The 18,721-nt window shown below is 36.6% G+C and overlaps 1 protein-coding gene across 6 annotated transcripts in view; it reads right to left on the bottom strand.

The window, feature by feature from the left end:
* The window catches only part of GSK3B (glycogen synthase kinase 3 beta), a 194,052-nt gene that overhangs the window by 17,598 nt on the left and 157,733 nt on the right, over positions 1 to 18,721 (bottom strand). For 2 of the 6 annotated variants that reach the window (XM_034411141.3, XM_087888362.1), the window contains 3 exons: positions 6,537 to 6,575; positions 2,794 to 2,980; positions 216 to 314 (listed from right to left, as the gene is read on the bottom strand). In XM_034411141.3, coding sequence (XP_034267032.1) covers positions 216 to 314; positions 2,794 to 2,980; positions 6,537 to 6,575 — 325 coding nt within the window. Of the gene's footprint in view, positions 1 to 215; positions 315 to 2,793; positions 2,981 to 4,346; positions 4,434 to 6,536; positions 6,576 to 18,721 lie in introns of all 6 variants that reach the window. The other 4 variants (XM_034411143.3, XM_087888363.1, XM_034411139.3 and 1 more) reach the window with 3 other exon arrangements.

Genomic DNA, 18,721 nt, shown 5'->3' with positions numbered 1-18,721 from the left:
GAGTCCTCATCTATGATGCTGGACAAGCAACACTAAATCTGCATGTAATTTTCTAAACCTTTATATTAGAGATTTATGATAAATCTATAAAATGTATTGATTCAAGATTTAATAGTGGTAACAACACTGGGATGGTCAGCATTTGTGTCACTGAAGATTGTGGGTGGAAGAACTGCACACCAAGAAAAAATATGCTAATATAAATATGACCTCACCTGAGGCTGCTGTAGTATTGGTAGGAGTTGAAACAGCGGCTTGATTTCGAGCATGAGCAGGTATGAGGATTGAAGCCAGAGATGGATTGCTTGACAATTCTAGAAGGAAGTTGAAGAAACATCATTTATAACAAAGCACAATTCAATTATCGAATTTAGCAGACCTCCTGATGAAGGCAGCAATGTAAGGAAGCTCTATGAAAAGTTCTATGATAATCATTACTGCCTTGGAAAAATAAAGGAATAAAGTTAAATCCCACCAGTGTTGCCAAGCACAGTGCTGTGAGGCATATGGGAAGGACGGAAGAATGTCAATACTGTTTCTAACACTTAAAAAAATACTTTGCCTTTTTCTATCAAAACTGTAGATCATGTGCCATAATGCTTTTTTCAAAAAACTAAAACAGACAATCCATCATAAGCAAGAGACTAAAACAGGGGATAAATAGAAAACAGATTTCAATTGCCCCTTAGGATGCTTCCAGTTCCCGATCCTCCCTTTTGGACTGCAAGGGGCCCCTGCTGTGTTTATGTAGCTAATAAACAAAGTGCTGCATGAACACCTGTAAAAGGAAGTGTTAGTTTACCTGGATGACATTTTAATCTATACTGACACAATGCCAGAACACATAAAATTAGTCAGAGTTGTGCTTAAGAAACTTCAAGTGCCCAAACTATATTCCAAGCTAAAGGCGAATTCCACTAGAGTAAAATCTGTCTGGAGAGCCACTGACAAGCTGCATGGATAATTCTGACACAGACAAATCAATGATCTGACTTAGCATGATAGATTCTTTAAAAGCAGCTGTGCAGTTCAAGTGCCACTGGGCATCTACTAAAAAATATACATATTTTGGGGGGACTAAAATGAAAAATGCTCAGGCATGAAGAATTACTTTCACTTTTTGTACAAATAACTATTCTTCCAAACAGAACTGCGTTAATAATAGTAAAGTCCTACACATACCTATTCAGAGGATTCTTGGCCTTTTGGCTAAGATCAAATCAGTGGTAGGTTGCTACCAGTTCGTTCCGGATCAGATGAACCAGTAGCAGCAGCAGTGGGAGGCTCCACCCACCTGCCTGGATGCTTCTGCACATGCACAGAAGCATTGCCCATGAGCGAACCGATAGCGACGGGTTTTGAAACCCACTCCTGGATCAAATGTATACCTATTCAGACACAACTTATTCCCAGCTATATAGGATTTTTTTAATGATTTTCCTACATTAATATATCAAAACATTTCTAATTAAAAAGTACTGCTTTTAGAAAAATATTATTTTTACTACTAAAAGTGGGCAGGAAAAATAATCTGAAAAGGGGTAGTTTCCCTTATAGTACTGAGAAGACACTGCTTTTAAAATGTTTCCTATGACAGCAACAAAGGAACTATTTAGTTGGTTACTTTGTCTCTTCAGCAAGTTTGAGCTACAGACGTGATTCCAAAAAATATGAAACCAAATAATGATTCTATTTAGCAGTATCAATAGCATTTAGACTTACATACCACTTCACAGTGTTTCATAGCCCTCTCTAAGCAGTTTACAGAGTCAGCATATTGCCCCCAACAGCCTATGTCCTCATTTTACCAATCTCGGAAGGATGGAAGGCTGAGTCAATCTTGAGCTTGGTGAGATTTGAACTGCAAAATTGCCAGCAGCCGGCAGTCAGCAGAAGTAGCCTGCAATACTGCATTCTAAGCACTGAGCCACCACGGCTCTTTAACAATATTTAGCACTATTTGAAAATATATTTAATCCCACTGTGTGTATATGCTTCCTATTTTATATTTCAAAAATAATCTTCATTAAAAAAATTGACTATTCAGTGTTCTTATTCATGTAATTATTGCACTATGGACTATAACCTCATCTACATTCATTTATTAATAATTCATTTATTAATAATCAATTAGGAAATGACTTGCCAACTGTGTAGAGATCATTTAGATTATGGGTTCAATTACTTTTTACATCATTTGTCTCTATCAAGAATGAACTGGTTACACCCACACGAACACAGACACAAAATTTGCAAATGTTTCCTTCTGTTCCAACCCTCTAGTCCAGTGATGGCTAACCTTTTTACCATTGCGTGCCAAAAGCGGGGGGAGTGTGGGAGGAGTCATGCGCACGTGTGCCCTCATCCATAATTCTATGCGCCCCACCCATCCCGTGCTCCCTCCGCTTTTGGCACATGATGGCACAGTGGGCCCGGTAGACCTGTTTTTCACTCTCCCCAGGCTCTAGAGCCTTTCTAGGAGCCTGGGGAGGGTGAAAACAGCCTTCCCCACCCCACCGGAGGCCCTCCGAAGGCTGGAAATGGCCTGATTGCCGACTGGTGAGCCCAGAAGCTGGAGCTGAGCTTGCGTGCCCACCGATATGGCTCTGCGTGCCACCTGTGGCACGCGTGCCATAGGTTCGCCATCACGGCTCTAGTCTATGCTATAGAAAGAGTATTTTGTCTATGCTATAGAAAGAGTATTTTCTTTTGAAGTGCCCAACACTTTATCCATCATTCACCCTAACTTCACTTGAGAGGATGCCATATTCTGGCATAATGTTTCAAAATTACCTTGAGTAGTGAAGTTAAAGAGTGCAGGTTTCTCTCGACCACTTGGCAATTTGATGTTTGGGTCCCGTAATTCATCAAAGAAAGAATGTGCACATGCTTCCAGTGGAGTCAGGCGGGCAGTTGGGGTATATTCCAACAGACGGCTACATAGAGCTATTGCTTCTGGTGGAGTGCGGGGTCGGAAGACCTATGGGGAAAAAAAGAGGGCAGGCTGACCATTTTGTTTTACTCTTATTAACAGACTATGACCTGAACAATTAAGCTGGTGTAGGTATTATTTTGTTTTTATTTTTAAAAAGCTAACATCCGATTTTTACCAACTGGCTAAGGCAAAAATGCTTATTGGCAAGGAGTTATACTGAATAAAATTGAATTTACAAAATCCCTGAGGACATGACGGACATCCAGCGCCAATCTGAGGAAATTTAGGAACAAAGGAAATAATACCTTTAAAAACATAAATGATACCACTAGGTTATGCAGATGGGCTGGAAAAGTGGAAAAAGCAAGTGACGGGATATTTTGAGGATTGATATAATCCCATTTAATTAGAACTAAATCCAAAACATAGATTTGGATTTATCAAACTGGTTTACGCTAATTTGTTAATAGTTTTAGTGGCTCTTTTAAATTACTTGGCAAGGAATTAATTAAAATATTGTATATTCTCAACATACAAACATTACTTGTGCACTGCAGATTTTCTTGGAGATTCAGGACTGCCTTAAATGTTAAAACTTCCTGACAGTGAAAACAATTAATCAGTAGAATGGGTTGACTCCATGGGTTGTGTTCTAGTTCTAAACTGTTTTTTCACTTATGTGGAATGTGCCCTATAAGCCTTGGGAGGATAAACAATGGTTAAATCCTTAGTGTATTGTGTGATAAACTGAATTCACAGTTCCACAAAATGAACACAATAGCATATAGACCACATATGAAATCAAATGCAGATCTGCATAAATACATTTTTAAAAGACGCATTAACTTCAACCACATGGAAAGTGCTTCAAAGTTATTCTAGCCTCTAATTTAGACAGGAAGAGACTGAACCTAATTTTATAAACTACTATAAAAATGATGAGTTTTTAAAAGTAATCAAAACTTTTGAGGGAGAGTTCCAAACACCAGATTAAAACAGAACAGAATAGAATTTAGAGTAAATGAAAACCAAAAGAACCAAAATGCTAAACAATTTTTAACCACTATATAAAAATCCCAAACTAATGCTGAAGCATGCGTGCATCTTTTGACAAGGCAACTTTGATGTAACAGAGTGATGGGATGATGAGAGGAGAGTACAACTCTTCCTACTCCAATTCATCACGGGAAACACCTCTCACTCACTCACATACTTAAACACCCATCCTCATATAGTTCCTTTCTTCTAATTGCACTGAAATCCAGTTTTTGATTTGTAGGAGAAAACCGTGTGAAAGGGAAGATACTCCCACAATCCATACACTAGGCAATTTTCCCTCTGTAAACGGACTTGAAAAAGCAGGATTTGAAATCCTGTGAATGTTGTTTCATCTCACTTAGCCTTGCCTTACCTTATAACTTAAGCCAGGAGAGTGATGAGGCACTCTCAGCTGTTCTCCTAATTCTTTCATTCCAAGAGCGGCAATTGCTTTATAGACCTGATAATTTTCAGATGAAAATAATATGAGGGGAACTATTGCAATAGCAGCTTCTGAATAGAAAACACAATACAGTAGTAATTGTGCTTGGGCACACATTTTGAAAGTGAATGGATAAGAGATTGAAAAATAGTCTTACACATGTAATAACATATATGATGAGATGAACAGTGGGGATAGAATTTAAGAGCAAAGAAATCAATGCATTGGTCCAAACTTTTCTTTTAGATATCCAATTTGGAAACTAATTTTGATTTTTATTTTAAAGTGTTTTCACTGATTCATTAGATGTGCATAGTTTTATGATTCTTAGGTAATTTTGAGAGTTATGTATTAAAATGATATGTGACATTAATGTCACATTATTATTATTTTTATTGTTGTTGTTGCAATAGTACTGAGACTTATATACCACTCCATACTGCTTTACAGCATTCTCTGGGTGGTTCACAATATCAGCATATTGCCCCTAATAATTTAGGTCCTTGTTTTACCGACCTCGGAAGGATGGAAAGCTGACTCAATCTTAAACCCCATCACAATCGAACTTGAGACTGTGGGCAGAATTAACCTGTAATACTGCATTCTAACCACTGTGCCATCAAAGCTCCTGGTCATTTTTTTAAAAAAAAACTCAGCTTCCTGCTTTAGACTCTATTTCCTTATTTCAACTTGTTCTTGAAAAAGTTTCATTGCTTTACTGTTATGGGCAAACACAAATATTACAGAACAAGGAAATTTAAAGTATTTCACTACAAACCCTGGATGAATTGTATGATCCCTCTTTGAAAAATAGAAGAGTATATGGATTTGGGAATTTTCTATTAAGGATGCAATTGTTGCTTTTTGAAATCTCATCAAAAAGTGAAATCTGTATGTTTCAAATTCTTGTTGGGAGTTTGTGTAGTAAGATCGACATTTTTTTTCCTCAAGGGAAAACAAGCCTCTTAGCCAGATAATTATTCTGAATGACACTTCAGTACATGATTACTAGATTTTGTTCAATCTCCAAAGGTGATACAAACCAAAAGGCAATGGATGTGATGGAAGCAAGGATGCTTTGTATGAGGACAGAAATGAATGGAAGACTATGAAGAATTAGTTTTAGCTATATTCCCTTTTCTTACCTTATGCCATATCTCTTTTGGCATAATATTTTCACACCTTTTTGTGATCTATACAATGTTCACTCTTAAACACATTACCCACATAGTATCTCTGCCCCAATACGAAATTCCAAGTGCAAATCAATCTACTGATTACAGACAAAGGGGATATTTGTAAAGAAACATACTTAATCTAGCATCCGCCAGATCTTTTAGAATATACCGTATTTTTCGGAGTATACGATGTACCGGAGTATAAGACGCAGCGTAGTTTTTGGGGAGGAAAATGGGGGGGGGGGGTGTGGACGACTGCCTACCAGGTATTCATCTGGCTAGCGTCCTTAGTCTGGTCAGCTTCAGCACATTAGTTTGCTGGTTTTTATCCTCTGCTTGGAGATAAAAATCAGCTTCTAAAGCACAACTGATCTTTGGAGAAAGAAGCAATGAGAAAAGCAGGCAAACCACAGAGATCACTTCACTCACTAGCGCCTCATTAGGGCTGAAAAAAAGCTTCAAAAAAGCTACATTCGGAGTATAAGACGCACCCAAATTTTCAACCTCTTTAAGAGGGAAAAAAGTGTGTGTTATACTCCGAAAAATACGGTAAGTCTTATCATCTCTAACTATGACAATTTTTAGTTTGCTTTTCTTTATTTTGGGGGAAACGATTAATATAGCATTCACTAATAAACTAGCAGAAATTATTCTCGTATATCTCCTCATGCTCTATAATTAAAATTGAAGCAGCCAATATAATTTCAAGCATTATCAGGGAGTTATTTTTCTTTGGAAACTTGAGATGAGTCATGAGATGTTTGCATAAATGTTGAAAAATGTAAACGTTACTTCTATTCCCAAACATCTAATTTTACACTAGGAAGAGAATTTTAGCTGACTGCTCCTTGGAGTCTAATAACTTGGTGTAAACTTTTCAGTTCTAATTTTCTATTTCCCCGGCAATTAACCTGGTGATATGGAAAAAAAATTATATACATACCCGTACTCCTGAGGTGAAATGTCCTGTTCCTGACGAGTCCTAAGGATGATAATGCAGTGAAATAATCCAAACAGGGGGAGTCAATCCAAAAGAATAGTCCAGCAAGGAAAAATATATCCAATATTATAAGAAATCCAAAGTGATGGGGAAATATTAAATGTTTAATACAATTAGAAATTTTAAACATCAGCAGCAAGTCCAAACTCAAAAAATTAATAAGAATAATTTTGCAAAGCTGAGGCATAATATAGAAACATTTTATTTTAATGCATGTTCCAATGCCAGTGATTTTACTAAAAAGTAACAAAAATATGAAATCAAATGTCTGTATAAAAGTAAAATTATATTGAATTTTCAGAACTAAGCTATAGATCTCCTCCCTATCTTGGAGAGAGATAGACACAGGAAGGAGCATGAGACATGCAATCATGCACAGACTCATTTATTCCTGTTTATCCTAAAAGCACAACTGAAAAGTGTTCTCATATAACACTTCTAAGAGAGAGAATAATTAAGTTTCTCATTTCTAAGATGACCACTTTAAATGTCTATAAACTACACCAGGCCACCGCGGATTATTCTTCATCTTGGATTGACTTCCCCGCCAATGGATTTTTTAGCATTTAGATTTTTAGCTGATATTTCATTAGGATGCTTCAGGAACTGGACATGACACTTCAGGAGTGATGGTAGGACCTAACTTACTTTCCCCTTTATTGTGGTTTCCTCCCTTATGCCCTCAGTCATTTATAAGTACAGGGGATTTATGTTTTTCTTTTTTAAGAGCAACTGATGATGACAGGAAGACACTCTTTAACTGCATTCTTTAACTCTTCTCACCCCAATCTGTCCTGATGCTTTATTCACCCACTAAGAACTACTTAACCACATACAAACAAACAACATTAAAAGCAAGGGACTGTCACAGTTACAGGTCAAACAGTCAATAATACAGTTTGCCAACACTTAAGCACAATGGGGCTACCAAAACAAGGGATGTTTTCAGCATTCTATTGTGCATAGGTGTCAAAGGACATCTTGTAAAGTTCACTGTTAGCTGTGAACTGCCCTCACTATTATGTTTTGAAGAGAATTGTTACTGTTTTTCATGTAGTTTTCAGTGAGGGAATTGCTTGCATAAATAATCCGCGGATTAGTTTTTAGTCTGCGGACTAAAACTTAGCACTTGGGTCTAAAAGCCGGCCCGTCGCAATGATATCTATTGAAATCTGAAACAATCTTGACCAAGGAAAGGAGAAGCTGACAACACAAAGAATAATGCAAGTGGGCAGACTAACCTTTAGTATGCAGACTAAATACGGCCAAGTAAATGCACAGGAAAGCCACAAGCAGAAAACTAAAATTAAAGTGACACATGTGAATGCTGACTAGAACTATATGATTTCAATTATATATTGCAAATTATATTTTACTATAATCACGGATAGTATTTTAATTAATTTGTTCAGTTTACTTATTAATTTAGTATGTTAAATTACATAAAATGCCGTGCTGGAAAAAAAACCTATCATGAATATAGCCATGTAATATACCTCTGTTGAAAGTGCCAACTTTCTCCAGGATATGCCATTTCATTGTCCTCTGCAGCAACCTAGGAATTACCATTTTGTAGCCCCTAAACATGTTCAATTTGCATTGCACTGTTATGGAGAGGAGAGTTCTATCCCTCCTCACTTATGTTCCATTTCTGCCTAGTTATTCTCATTCCCATATTGATATCTTTATATATTTAGTACATTAAACCTAGTACTGTTTTAGGAATTTTTTTGCCCACCATTTCTTTTAGCTAAAGATTCTTTTTATAGTTAAGATTTGATAGTATTGGTAGCATCTTTTTATTTTATGGAAAATTGTGTCTTGGCAATATGTTTATAAAATCACAATAAGGTTTTCAACCAGAAATAATGGTTACTTCAATTTATTTCAAAAAATCTGACATAATAATAGTCCATTAAAATTTAGGAATTATATTCATGATTTTATTTGGACACGATTTAGCACTGTAAAATATCTTGGAGGCAAAATATTAGTGAGCATCAATAAGATTTTTAAAAGTGACACATTTTCCAAGTTCAATATAAATTTCTACATCTTTGTCCCACATGCTCTACCACCTACAGTTAAGGACACAACACATTGGAGAACAAGTACTACAGAATTTTACTTGGATGTAATAGAAATATTGTATTCAGCAATAACGCTGCGCAGGTGTTTTTTCAGTGAAACAGGACTTCCGGAACTGCTCATTAAAGGCATAGAACTCAAAAGTTGTTCTCTGAAACACTGCTGGAAAATCCTATAGCTGCTGCTCTGTGCTGCTGTAGTGGTGAAATGTAGCTAACTGAGACTATTAATGAGGCTACAATATGATGCTGAGAAATATTGCTTTTTTGGACAGACGTGGCCTATTCAAGTGCAATATGAAAGAAAACAGCAGCTATATACCTCAACATAGTCGTCTTAACATAGAAGAGAAAAAGGAGAGAGGCAATGAATCAAGTCAAGAAATAAAACACAATGCTACATATATTCTGCATGAATCCAACCCTACTCACAATGTTCTGATCATGGAACTATATTGCATTCTATATTGAGAATTCTAACTTTCATTTATAAAATGGTGACATTTTTAAACCATGAGTTCCAAAAGTGCCAAAACAAGATTAGCTAAAAGAATTTCTCTTGTCTTAAAAAAAGTTTTATTTGGGGGGGGGGGTGAGGGGGGCAGTCAATAAAATGAATTTTTTTAGCAAGGACATGTGGAAAAAGTACTAGTGACACTACACATTTATGAAAAGAAGCCAAAATGAGAATTTTAAAGATTTTTTTCCTGAAACAACTGCAACTACTGAATACTTATAAAAAACTATATATGCTTGATTTTCAGGGAATAGCTTCATAAAGTTATTGGCAGCCCAATCCTAAATTCATTTATCCTGCCATTAGTATATGACATCATTTACTTTATTTATTAATTAATTAGTGTTGACATACATTTTAAGTCTTTTCAGGCAATCATAGCTCAGATTCTATAGTTTTTTCTTTAAGCTACTGTATATTTTAATATGTACGCATATAATGAACAAGGTACTTAATTTTAAATCAATGAAGTAAAATAACAGAAAATCAGTTATTACAAATTCTTGAATTGACTACTTGTTGATATAAATACACTTGCAAACGCTTTAAAACTAATTTGGCTCATTTATTTTGATTTTTTTCCTGGGTTTTTCCCATGGTATGTATTTGTTTTTCAGTTTGCTCTAACATAACTATTCATTATAATACATCAGAACAGAAGATTAATTCCTTCCATTATAAGTTGAAACTCAAATCTCCAATAAAAAAGGAATACATTATTTATAGATTAATAAGTCTATACATAATACTTTTTCTTAACCATAACAAGCAAAGAAGAAAACTGTTGTGAATCAAGCTAAAACTCTGGTACAGCACAAAACATATTAAGGTCACTTCACTGGATCAAGAAACTAAGATACATAAGAATAAAATCTTACCACTAAATGCTTTCCATTGAGAAAACAAGTGTCAACAAACCTATGAGTGGTAGTGCAAAGAAAATAAATAAAATGCTACAGGTCCCATTTGTGGCCTGTTGATCGAAGCTTTTGAACACTATCCAAGTAGCATTTTTACTGCTATATAAACTATCCTTGTGAAATGGAAGGTCTTCACTTCTAGCTTGTCTCCAATCAGATGCCAATGAAATGGAGCCAAGAATAGCGACACAGGTTTTTTTTTAAAAAAAATGAAAATCCTGTTGCTTGCAGAATGATGAATCATCATGAGTATAACTGCCTTACCTGGGGAGAGCGAGCATCTGAGTATCAGCTGCTAAACCCTGCACTTTCCAGTGCACCTTGTAAAATTGCATTTCATTTTTTAAATAGTCATTAGTCTCACATCACACCCTGTCAAATTTGTTCAGTTAATTAATTCAGTTTAGGCGCTGCCTGACTTCAACTGACTATCTAGACTGTTCATAACAAATTTACACGTGCACATACATATGTAAAGTAGACCTGCAATGCTGAGAGTTGATGTGTGATAACCATTTTAGACTTCACTTTATATTCTATGATGTACTCCCAGAGTTAGAAGTCATATAGCTTTTTGAAATGTGAATTAACTCCAACCAACCCACAAACAAGCTAGCTAATTTGGGACATATTCATAAACTAGTTGAATATCCGTGCTCCACTACGAAACTATGTGATCAGGCTTGATAAATTGACCCTTAAGAGTTTGAAAATTAATGAGTAGTTATGATTGGCCTCTCCTCTCCCCTTCTCTCCCTCAGGCTGGCCCCACAAAAGGCTCTCCTCTCCCTCAGGCTGGCCCCATAGATCCTCTCCTCTTCTCTCCCTCAGGCTTGGCCCCATAGATCCTTCTTTCCCTTAGACTTGCCCCATAGATCCTCGCCTATCCCCTTCTCTCCCTCAGCCTTGCCCCACAGAAACATCTCCTATCCTATCCCCTTCTCTCCCTCAGACTTTCTAGCCTCTTCTCTCCATGAGGCTTGCCCCATAGAAGCCTCTCCTCTTCTCTCCCTCAGGCTGGCCCTACAGAAGCCTCTCCTCTCCCCTTCTCTCCCTCAGCCTTGCCCCACAGAAACATCTTCTATCCTATCCCCTTCTCTCCCTCAGGTTTTCTAGCCCCTTCTCTCCAGGAGGCTTGCCCCACAGAAGCCTGTCCTATGCTATCCCATTCTCTCCAGTTATTTTCAAGTTGGGAGGGGGAGTAGAACATCTAACTAATTAGCATCAGAGCATGTTATAATAATATAGGAAATACTAATGCTCTGATGGCCATTTCAAAAAATCCTTTCTTAGTGAGCACCAAGAAGCCTAGAGGAACGTACGTAGCAAATTTCAAGTTTGTAGGCTTTACGGTTCTGGAGACTTCGTGATTAATGTGTGAGTTGTTTTCGCTTTTATATATATAGTTACTGTCAGAGAACAAATAAAACCAAATAAAACTTCTAAAAGATCATCCTTTATGCCTCTGAACCTTCATTTTGTTACATATTGGTTAGCATGGCAAGAACACAACCTCCAATTAGTAAAGTATATATATGCAACTACAGAACATAAAGAAAGGGCAGAACATGTCTGATAAATTATTTTTTAAAGTTTGCAAGTATATTTGTATTAGGCAAAGCACCTTCAAGAATTCATAACTGTTGACTTCCGGTTTGCTGCTGGTCGCCGCCAGATGTTCCCTCGGGATCGTCAGCTTCCATTGCCTGTTTAGAGCCGCCTTCACAACGGAATGGCAGCTCGAAAAAACTCCATTTCCATGAGGAAACGGAGATAGAGCCGGCTGGGGTGGGTAGAACTCTCTGCATAGTCCCAAAAGTTTTTTTTTACTTTTGGGATGGAGCGGATGAGATTCCCCATATCCCCAGCCGCTGCTCCGGGCTTTGGGAGACCTCTGCTACATGCAGAGCCAGGCAACAAGAGCAAGCCTGCGAATTTAACAGATCAATTAAAGAAAATGTGAGCTGGACCTGTGATACTGAATCGCAAGTATTTTACTTATTTTTTAAAAATTATTTAAGAGAAAAAAAGGAAAGGAAAAAACTTTTAAAATGGCGTCTGCCGCGGCTTGAGAAGAGGCTGAAAGGGAAAGTCCTTCCGTTTTCTATGATTACAATGTAGCGGAATAAATACCATTGGCTACAATTGTAGACAAAACTTCGCTCCTGTGTTTTTTTTCTCTCTTTTTTCTCTTGGAGATCTGATACTGCTTTTGGTTGGAAAGAAGTCTTTTTTCTTTTTTTTAACAAAGCTTGCCTGGGCGGAAACATGGCACTGAGACTTATAAAGTCAGACAAACAAGTAGTGGGGGGGGGATTCCCCCACTAACAACTTAAAGGAACAAGTTTTAAGTCTCCAGTCTCAGAAACCTGATTTTAATATAATAGAACTTCTTTTAGAGGAGATTGAAAGAAGGGATGAGATTGTGAATCAGCATCTTGAAAAATTTAAGCAGGAAATTAAAGAACTGGTGAAATCTAAGTTTGATTTTTTGGAGCGAAAAATTTTAAAAATGGCTAATGGCTTCTCAGAATTTATGATACAGTTGGATACAAATACTAAGTTATTAGAGTCTAAAATGGAAGAAACTCAAGATAATTTGGACAATAGAATTCAAAAAATTGAAAATGATTTGATAAATACTCAAGATAATAGCTCAGAAGAAAAACCTAAAATGGAGGTTGATCAAAAGACTGGCAATGTAGAAAATCTGCAACAGAGGATTGAAAGAGAGGTTTTAATGGTACAATATAATTTCACTGAATATGCGATAAGACTGAGAGGTTTGCAGGAAAATAACAGAGATGATTTAAGGAAAATATCTTCTGAAATTCTAGCTGGGATTTTAAAGGTTCAACCTGAGGAAGTGTTTTCTAGGATTGACAGAGTTTACAGAATAAACTCCTGGATTGCAAAGCAAAGGCAATTGCCTAGAGATGTGGTGATTAATTTCTCATCTAAAGAAATTAGGAATAACATTGTGCAAAATTCCTTCAATTCTAATTTGCAATTGTATGGAAGAAAGATTTGGATTTACAAAGAACTCCCACCCAAGATATTAACGGAAAGGAAGAAATTTGGTTTTCTGGTGACTGAGTTAAAAAAAAGAAATATCCCATTTAGGTGGGACGCCCCAGTTGGTATTATACTGAGATATCAAGGAGAAAGATACCAGCTAAATACTGTTGAAAGAGCGGAAGAATTTTATCAAAACATTTTGAAAATGAACTTAACATCTTTAAGCATAATACAGGATAAGCAGAAGGAGTTGGAAATAAAGGGAAAATATCGAACTACAGAGACTGCACTAGATAAATTGCCTTTGGATCTTTTGGATACCCCAGCTGGATTATCTACAAATTTGAGAGAAGTGGCATCTGACTCTAACGTGATGACTTATCAAGTCAAAGACAAGTATGGAAACCAATTAGATGATATACAAGGGGCAAAAAAGAAACATGAGATACAAAAACAAAACCAACAAGATCAACTTATAAAGCAGAATGACAACCGATTAGTTGATACACAACCTGTAGAAAGGAAACCAGGATGGAAATCAAACCCACAAAAAGAAAAGAAAAAAAGAAATAGGTCGCACAAAAATAGAACTTTCTAAATCAAGCAACAGTGAAGCCAGTGACTTTAAAAAATGAATGAATATGTGAAAAGATAGCTGAGGCGAAGTATTGGTCAATATTATCCTGAGGACAGTGACAGACCTCTGCATTGCCGTAATTCTGGGATGTGAAAAGAGCCTTAAACTGTTGGATTTGAATTATCTACTTTGGATTTTTTTTTTTTTGTATCGATAAATATAACTATCTTGAGTTATAAGGCAAGAGAGTTACGTTGGGGCATGCAGAAGATCTGGCTGTTACCCACTAGAATGATGGGAATCAAAAATCCTGATGAAAGCCACAATTACAACTATATGGAATATAATTATAATGTCACTCGGGTGGTTGTTTTTACTTTTATATACATATGAGGATATCTACTACTGATGGGGGCAGATATGATTGAAGATTTTGAACAAACTGTTGCATCAGGAAGCTATGTTACCCTATTATGGATGATGGTTTTAATAATCCAGTGGAAAGACTTCAAAGAAGATATTATATGGACTATAAATTTAAAGTCATTGTCTTTTCTTTTCTATTTAGACATAATGGAATATATACGTATATACATACATACATACATACATACATACATACATACATACATACATACATACATATATATATATATATATATATATATATATATATATATATATTTTAAGCAGAGTGGGCAGTGAATCAAAGATATTAAGAATTGTTGTGCACGGCAATTTTGCAGGAAAGTGGGTGAATAAGCTAATTTACAGACTGATTAGTTTAAGAAAAGGGATGTTTAAGTGATATATTTAGGGGAGTGGAGGAAATGGATAGAGTTGAATAAATGTTAAATTAGGTTTTATGGGGAAGGCTGCTTTGAAATGTTATATTAATATATATAAAAGATTAAATGCTAAAGTAGGATTTATTGTATAGTTTTAAAGTGGAAGGTGGTTTTGAATTGTTGTAATAATATATAGATATAAGTTTGGGAGAGGAGAAAAAGGGCAGATTATTGCCAAATTGGGAGTTATAATAATACTATGCTAAATTAGAAGTTATTATACAATGTTATAGTATAATGTTTTTCTTTCTTTCTTGAAATGTATGGCTAAAGGGGGATGTTATAATATTAATAATATTTCTAGTAAGTAAAGGTCAGTATTTAGAGGTGGGAGTAAGTAATCTGTTATGAATTAGGTTTTTGGTTATGAAGAAGTCACAGAGAAAAAAGGGGGAAAAATTTGTATTTGAAAACTTTTTCAATAAAAAAAAAAGAATTCATAACTGTTATCCATGCAATATTGCTTATTTTGGCTAAAGCTCCTTGCTATTATTATGTAATGTAAATATTAATACAATACACAAATACATGTATCATTTATGATTGTATAGATTTCAAATATTAAAAAATATATAATTTTAAAAATTTAATATACTGTTGTTTATATTAATAATCCTTGCAAATGTTTGAATTTAAAATCTATAATTTTTCTCTAGGACCAAGCTCATTTTTGTTTCAGTTGTTCCTGGGAAAATATAATAGTGACAAATAGACTAGTATCCACTGCAAAAAGGAGCTGGTAAAGTACCATATTTTCCGGCGTACAAGACGACTGGGCGTATAAGACGACCCCCGACTTTTCCTGTTAAAATATAGGGTTTGGGCTATACTCACCGTATAAGACTACCCCTCTTTCAACGCACACCAAATAAAAATTAAAAAACATCAACTGGCTCACCCACAGTGTAAAAGCAGCTGTGCTAGACCCAAAATGGCCCCTGCAACAAGCAGGAACCTCACATAGCCACAAAAAGCCCAAAAACCCAACTTTCACATTTTACACACACAAAATTCCACATACAGCTTTGTGAGATTTTGTATGTTTGTTATAGTTAGAGTGAAACACTACAGAAACACACTAAATTTCAGAAAGCTGCACAAATATTATTTTATTTCATTTTTATTTTTATATGAAAGCTAAATTTAAAACTTCCTAAACTTTAAATGGCTAGGTCTAAAAAAGAACAACTAAAAAAAACCCCAATTAACTCTTTTTTTAAAGCTCCCAAAGGGGAAAAACTTAACCAATAGAACAGGGGTCTCCAACCTTGGCAACTTTAAGACTTGTAGACTTCAACTCCCAGAATTCCTCAGCCAGCTTTGTTTTGCTGGCTGAGGAATTCTGGGAGTTGAAGTCCACAACTCCCTGCCTGCTTGATTGCAGGCAGGGAGTGGCTTGCTGATGGAATGGATTGCAGGCAAGCGAAGCAAGGCAAGCATTGCGACTAGCAGCTAAGGTAAGCAAGCTGGAAGGGGAAAACTTTTTTCCTTTTACATGGCTCTGGTGATCCAAGCTGAGTTGCCTGATTAGCAGGCAACTCAGCTGGGATGGTCAGAGCTTGGCTCATCAGAGCCATTTAAGGCTCATCAGAGCCTTTCGGGCTGGTCTGCCTGGTTACAGGAGAACAACACCTGGCGTATAAGACAACCCCCGACTTTTGAGAAGATTTTCATGTGTTAAAAAGTCGTTTTATATGCCGGAAAATACGGTATTAAAAGGTACAACTGGACTTCATAGGAGTAAAGTAATTTTACTTTGTTAATATTTGGATTTAATTTTATAAATGTATGTGTGTATATATATATATATATATATATATGTAGGTCTTTGGTTATTCAGGTCTTCTCCCACGTAAAATTGGAAGTGTCTTGGCGACGTTTCGACGAAGTCTCATTCATCATCTTCAGGCTGGTGTTCTCGGCTTTGTACCCCAATTTGCTCCTGGAAGCACGAAGCCGAGAACACCAGCCTGAAGATGACGAATGAGACTTCGTCGAAACGTCGCCAAGACACTTCCAATTTTATGTGGGAGAAGACCCGAATAACCAAAGACCTACATACAAACACCCGCGAAAACCTGAGTATATATATATATATATATATATATATGTTTAAATTTGCATATGTATGTATGTGTATGTGTGCTTTATATATTCCAATTGTAGGGATTTTTTAAAATTGAATTTCTTCCATCTTCCCAAGTCAGATAAAGTTACAGTGTTACAAAAAGACTCTGTGTGTTACAGGACCTGGCCTTCCTTTTTAACATTTTTAAACCCAAAAGTCATCTTCTTTACAACCTTCAAGATAAGGTTCACCAGACACTCCAATACAGTCCTTAATTCAATTTACCCTATCATTTCCCAAACATACCAACATTTTTGCATTAGTAAAGTTAAAGGTTCCCCTTGCGCATATGTGCTAGTCGCTCCCGACTCTAGGGGATGGTGCTCATCTTTGTTTCAAAGCTGAAGAGCCAGCGCTGTCCGAAGACGTCTCCATGGTCATGTGGCCGGCATGACTAAATGCCAAAGGCGCAGGGAATGTTGTTACCTTCCCACCAAAGATGGTCCCTATTTTTCTACTTGCAACTGCTTTCGAACTGCTAGGTTGGCAGAAGCTGGGACAAGTAACGGGAGCTCATCCCTTTGCGCAGCACTAGGGATTCGAACCGCTGAAATGCCGACCTTTCAATCGACAAGCTCAGCGTCTTAGCCACTGAGCCACCGCGTCCCGCATATTTTGCATTATCCCATATAAAAAGCTCTATCATCATTTTTATGCATATTTTCCATCTCCAAGCTGTATAATCTTGAATGCTTAGTGGATATAAGCATTTCAGGTGATGTGCATTTGTGTAATGAGGGAGGGTGTGTCCTAAGGAGATCAACACCTTATATCAAGGTGTGCATAATCATTAGGCAGCTTCTTTTCCTCAGGAAAAATGGGCCAAAAGAAAGTTAAAAATGGTATAAAGTCTTTAGAGGGATGTAACACTCTTGAAATTGCTAAGATATTGGGGCGTGATCACAGAACCATCAAACAGTTCATTGCAAATAGTCAACAGGTTTCGCAAGAAATGTGTTGAAAAAAAGACGCACCTTAACTGCCAAAGATTTGAGAAGAATCAAATGTGAAGCTACCAGGAACCCATTATCCTCCAGTGCTGTCATATTCCAGAACTGCAACCTACCTGGAGTGCCCAGAAGTACAAGGTGTTCGGTGCTCAGAGACATGGCCAAGGTAAGGAAGGCTAAAACCCAACCACCACTGAATAGGACACATAAGTTGAAATGGCAAGATTGGGCCAAGGAATATTTGAAGACAGATTTTTCAAAAGTTTTATGGTCTGATGAGAGTGACTTTGGACAGATCAGATGAATGGGCCCATGGGTGGATCAGTAACAGGCACAGAGATCCACTTCAACTCAGACACCAGGTAGGTGGAGGTGGGATACTGGTATGGGCTGGTATTATTAAAGATGAGTTAGTTGGACCTTTTCAGGTTGAAGATGGACTCAAAATCAACTCCCAAACCTACTGCCAGTTTTTAGAAGACACTTTCTTCAAGCAGTGGTACAGAAAAGAGTCTGCATCTTTCAAGAAGACCATTATTTTTATGCAGGACAATGCTCCATCACATGCATTGAAGTACTCCACTGCGTGGCTAGCCAGTAAAGGCATTAAAGATGACAGAGTAATGACCTGGCCCCCTTCTTCACTCTATTGACAATTTGTGGGCCTTTCTTAAACGAGAGATTTATGGTGAAGGAAAGGAGCATACATCTCTGAATAGTGTCTGGGAGGCTGTGCTTGCTGCTGCACAAAAAGTCAACAGATTAAGAAACTGACAGACTCCATGAATGGAAGACCTATGACTGCTATTAAAAAGAAGGGTGGCTATATTGGTCACTGATTTATTTATTTTTTTGAAATGTCAGAAATGTTTATTTGTACATTTTAAGTTGTTTGTTTATTATTCTCACTTTAACATTTATGGAAATAAATGAGTGAGCTGGGCAAATTTTCATTTTTCATTTAGTTGCATTCTAATTCTGCATATTAATACTTGCCCAATAATTATACACACATAGATATTCTCCTAAGAAAGCCAAAACCTCACTTTTACTTTCTTAAATATTCAGGTTTAAGGTTTATTA

The sequence above is a fragment of the Pantherophis guttatus genome, chromosome 2 (assembly GCF_059756535.1).
Source record: "Pantherophis guttatus breed Tessera chromosome 2, ASM5975653v1, whole genome shotgun sequence".
Classification (NCBI taxonomy): Eukaryota; Metazoa; Chordata; class Lepidosauria; order Squamata; family Colubridae; genus Pantherophis; species Pantherophis guttatus.
The sequence above is the reverse complement of the archived record's forward strand: the minus strand, read 5'-3'. Positions and strand labels throughout refer to the sequence as shown.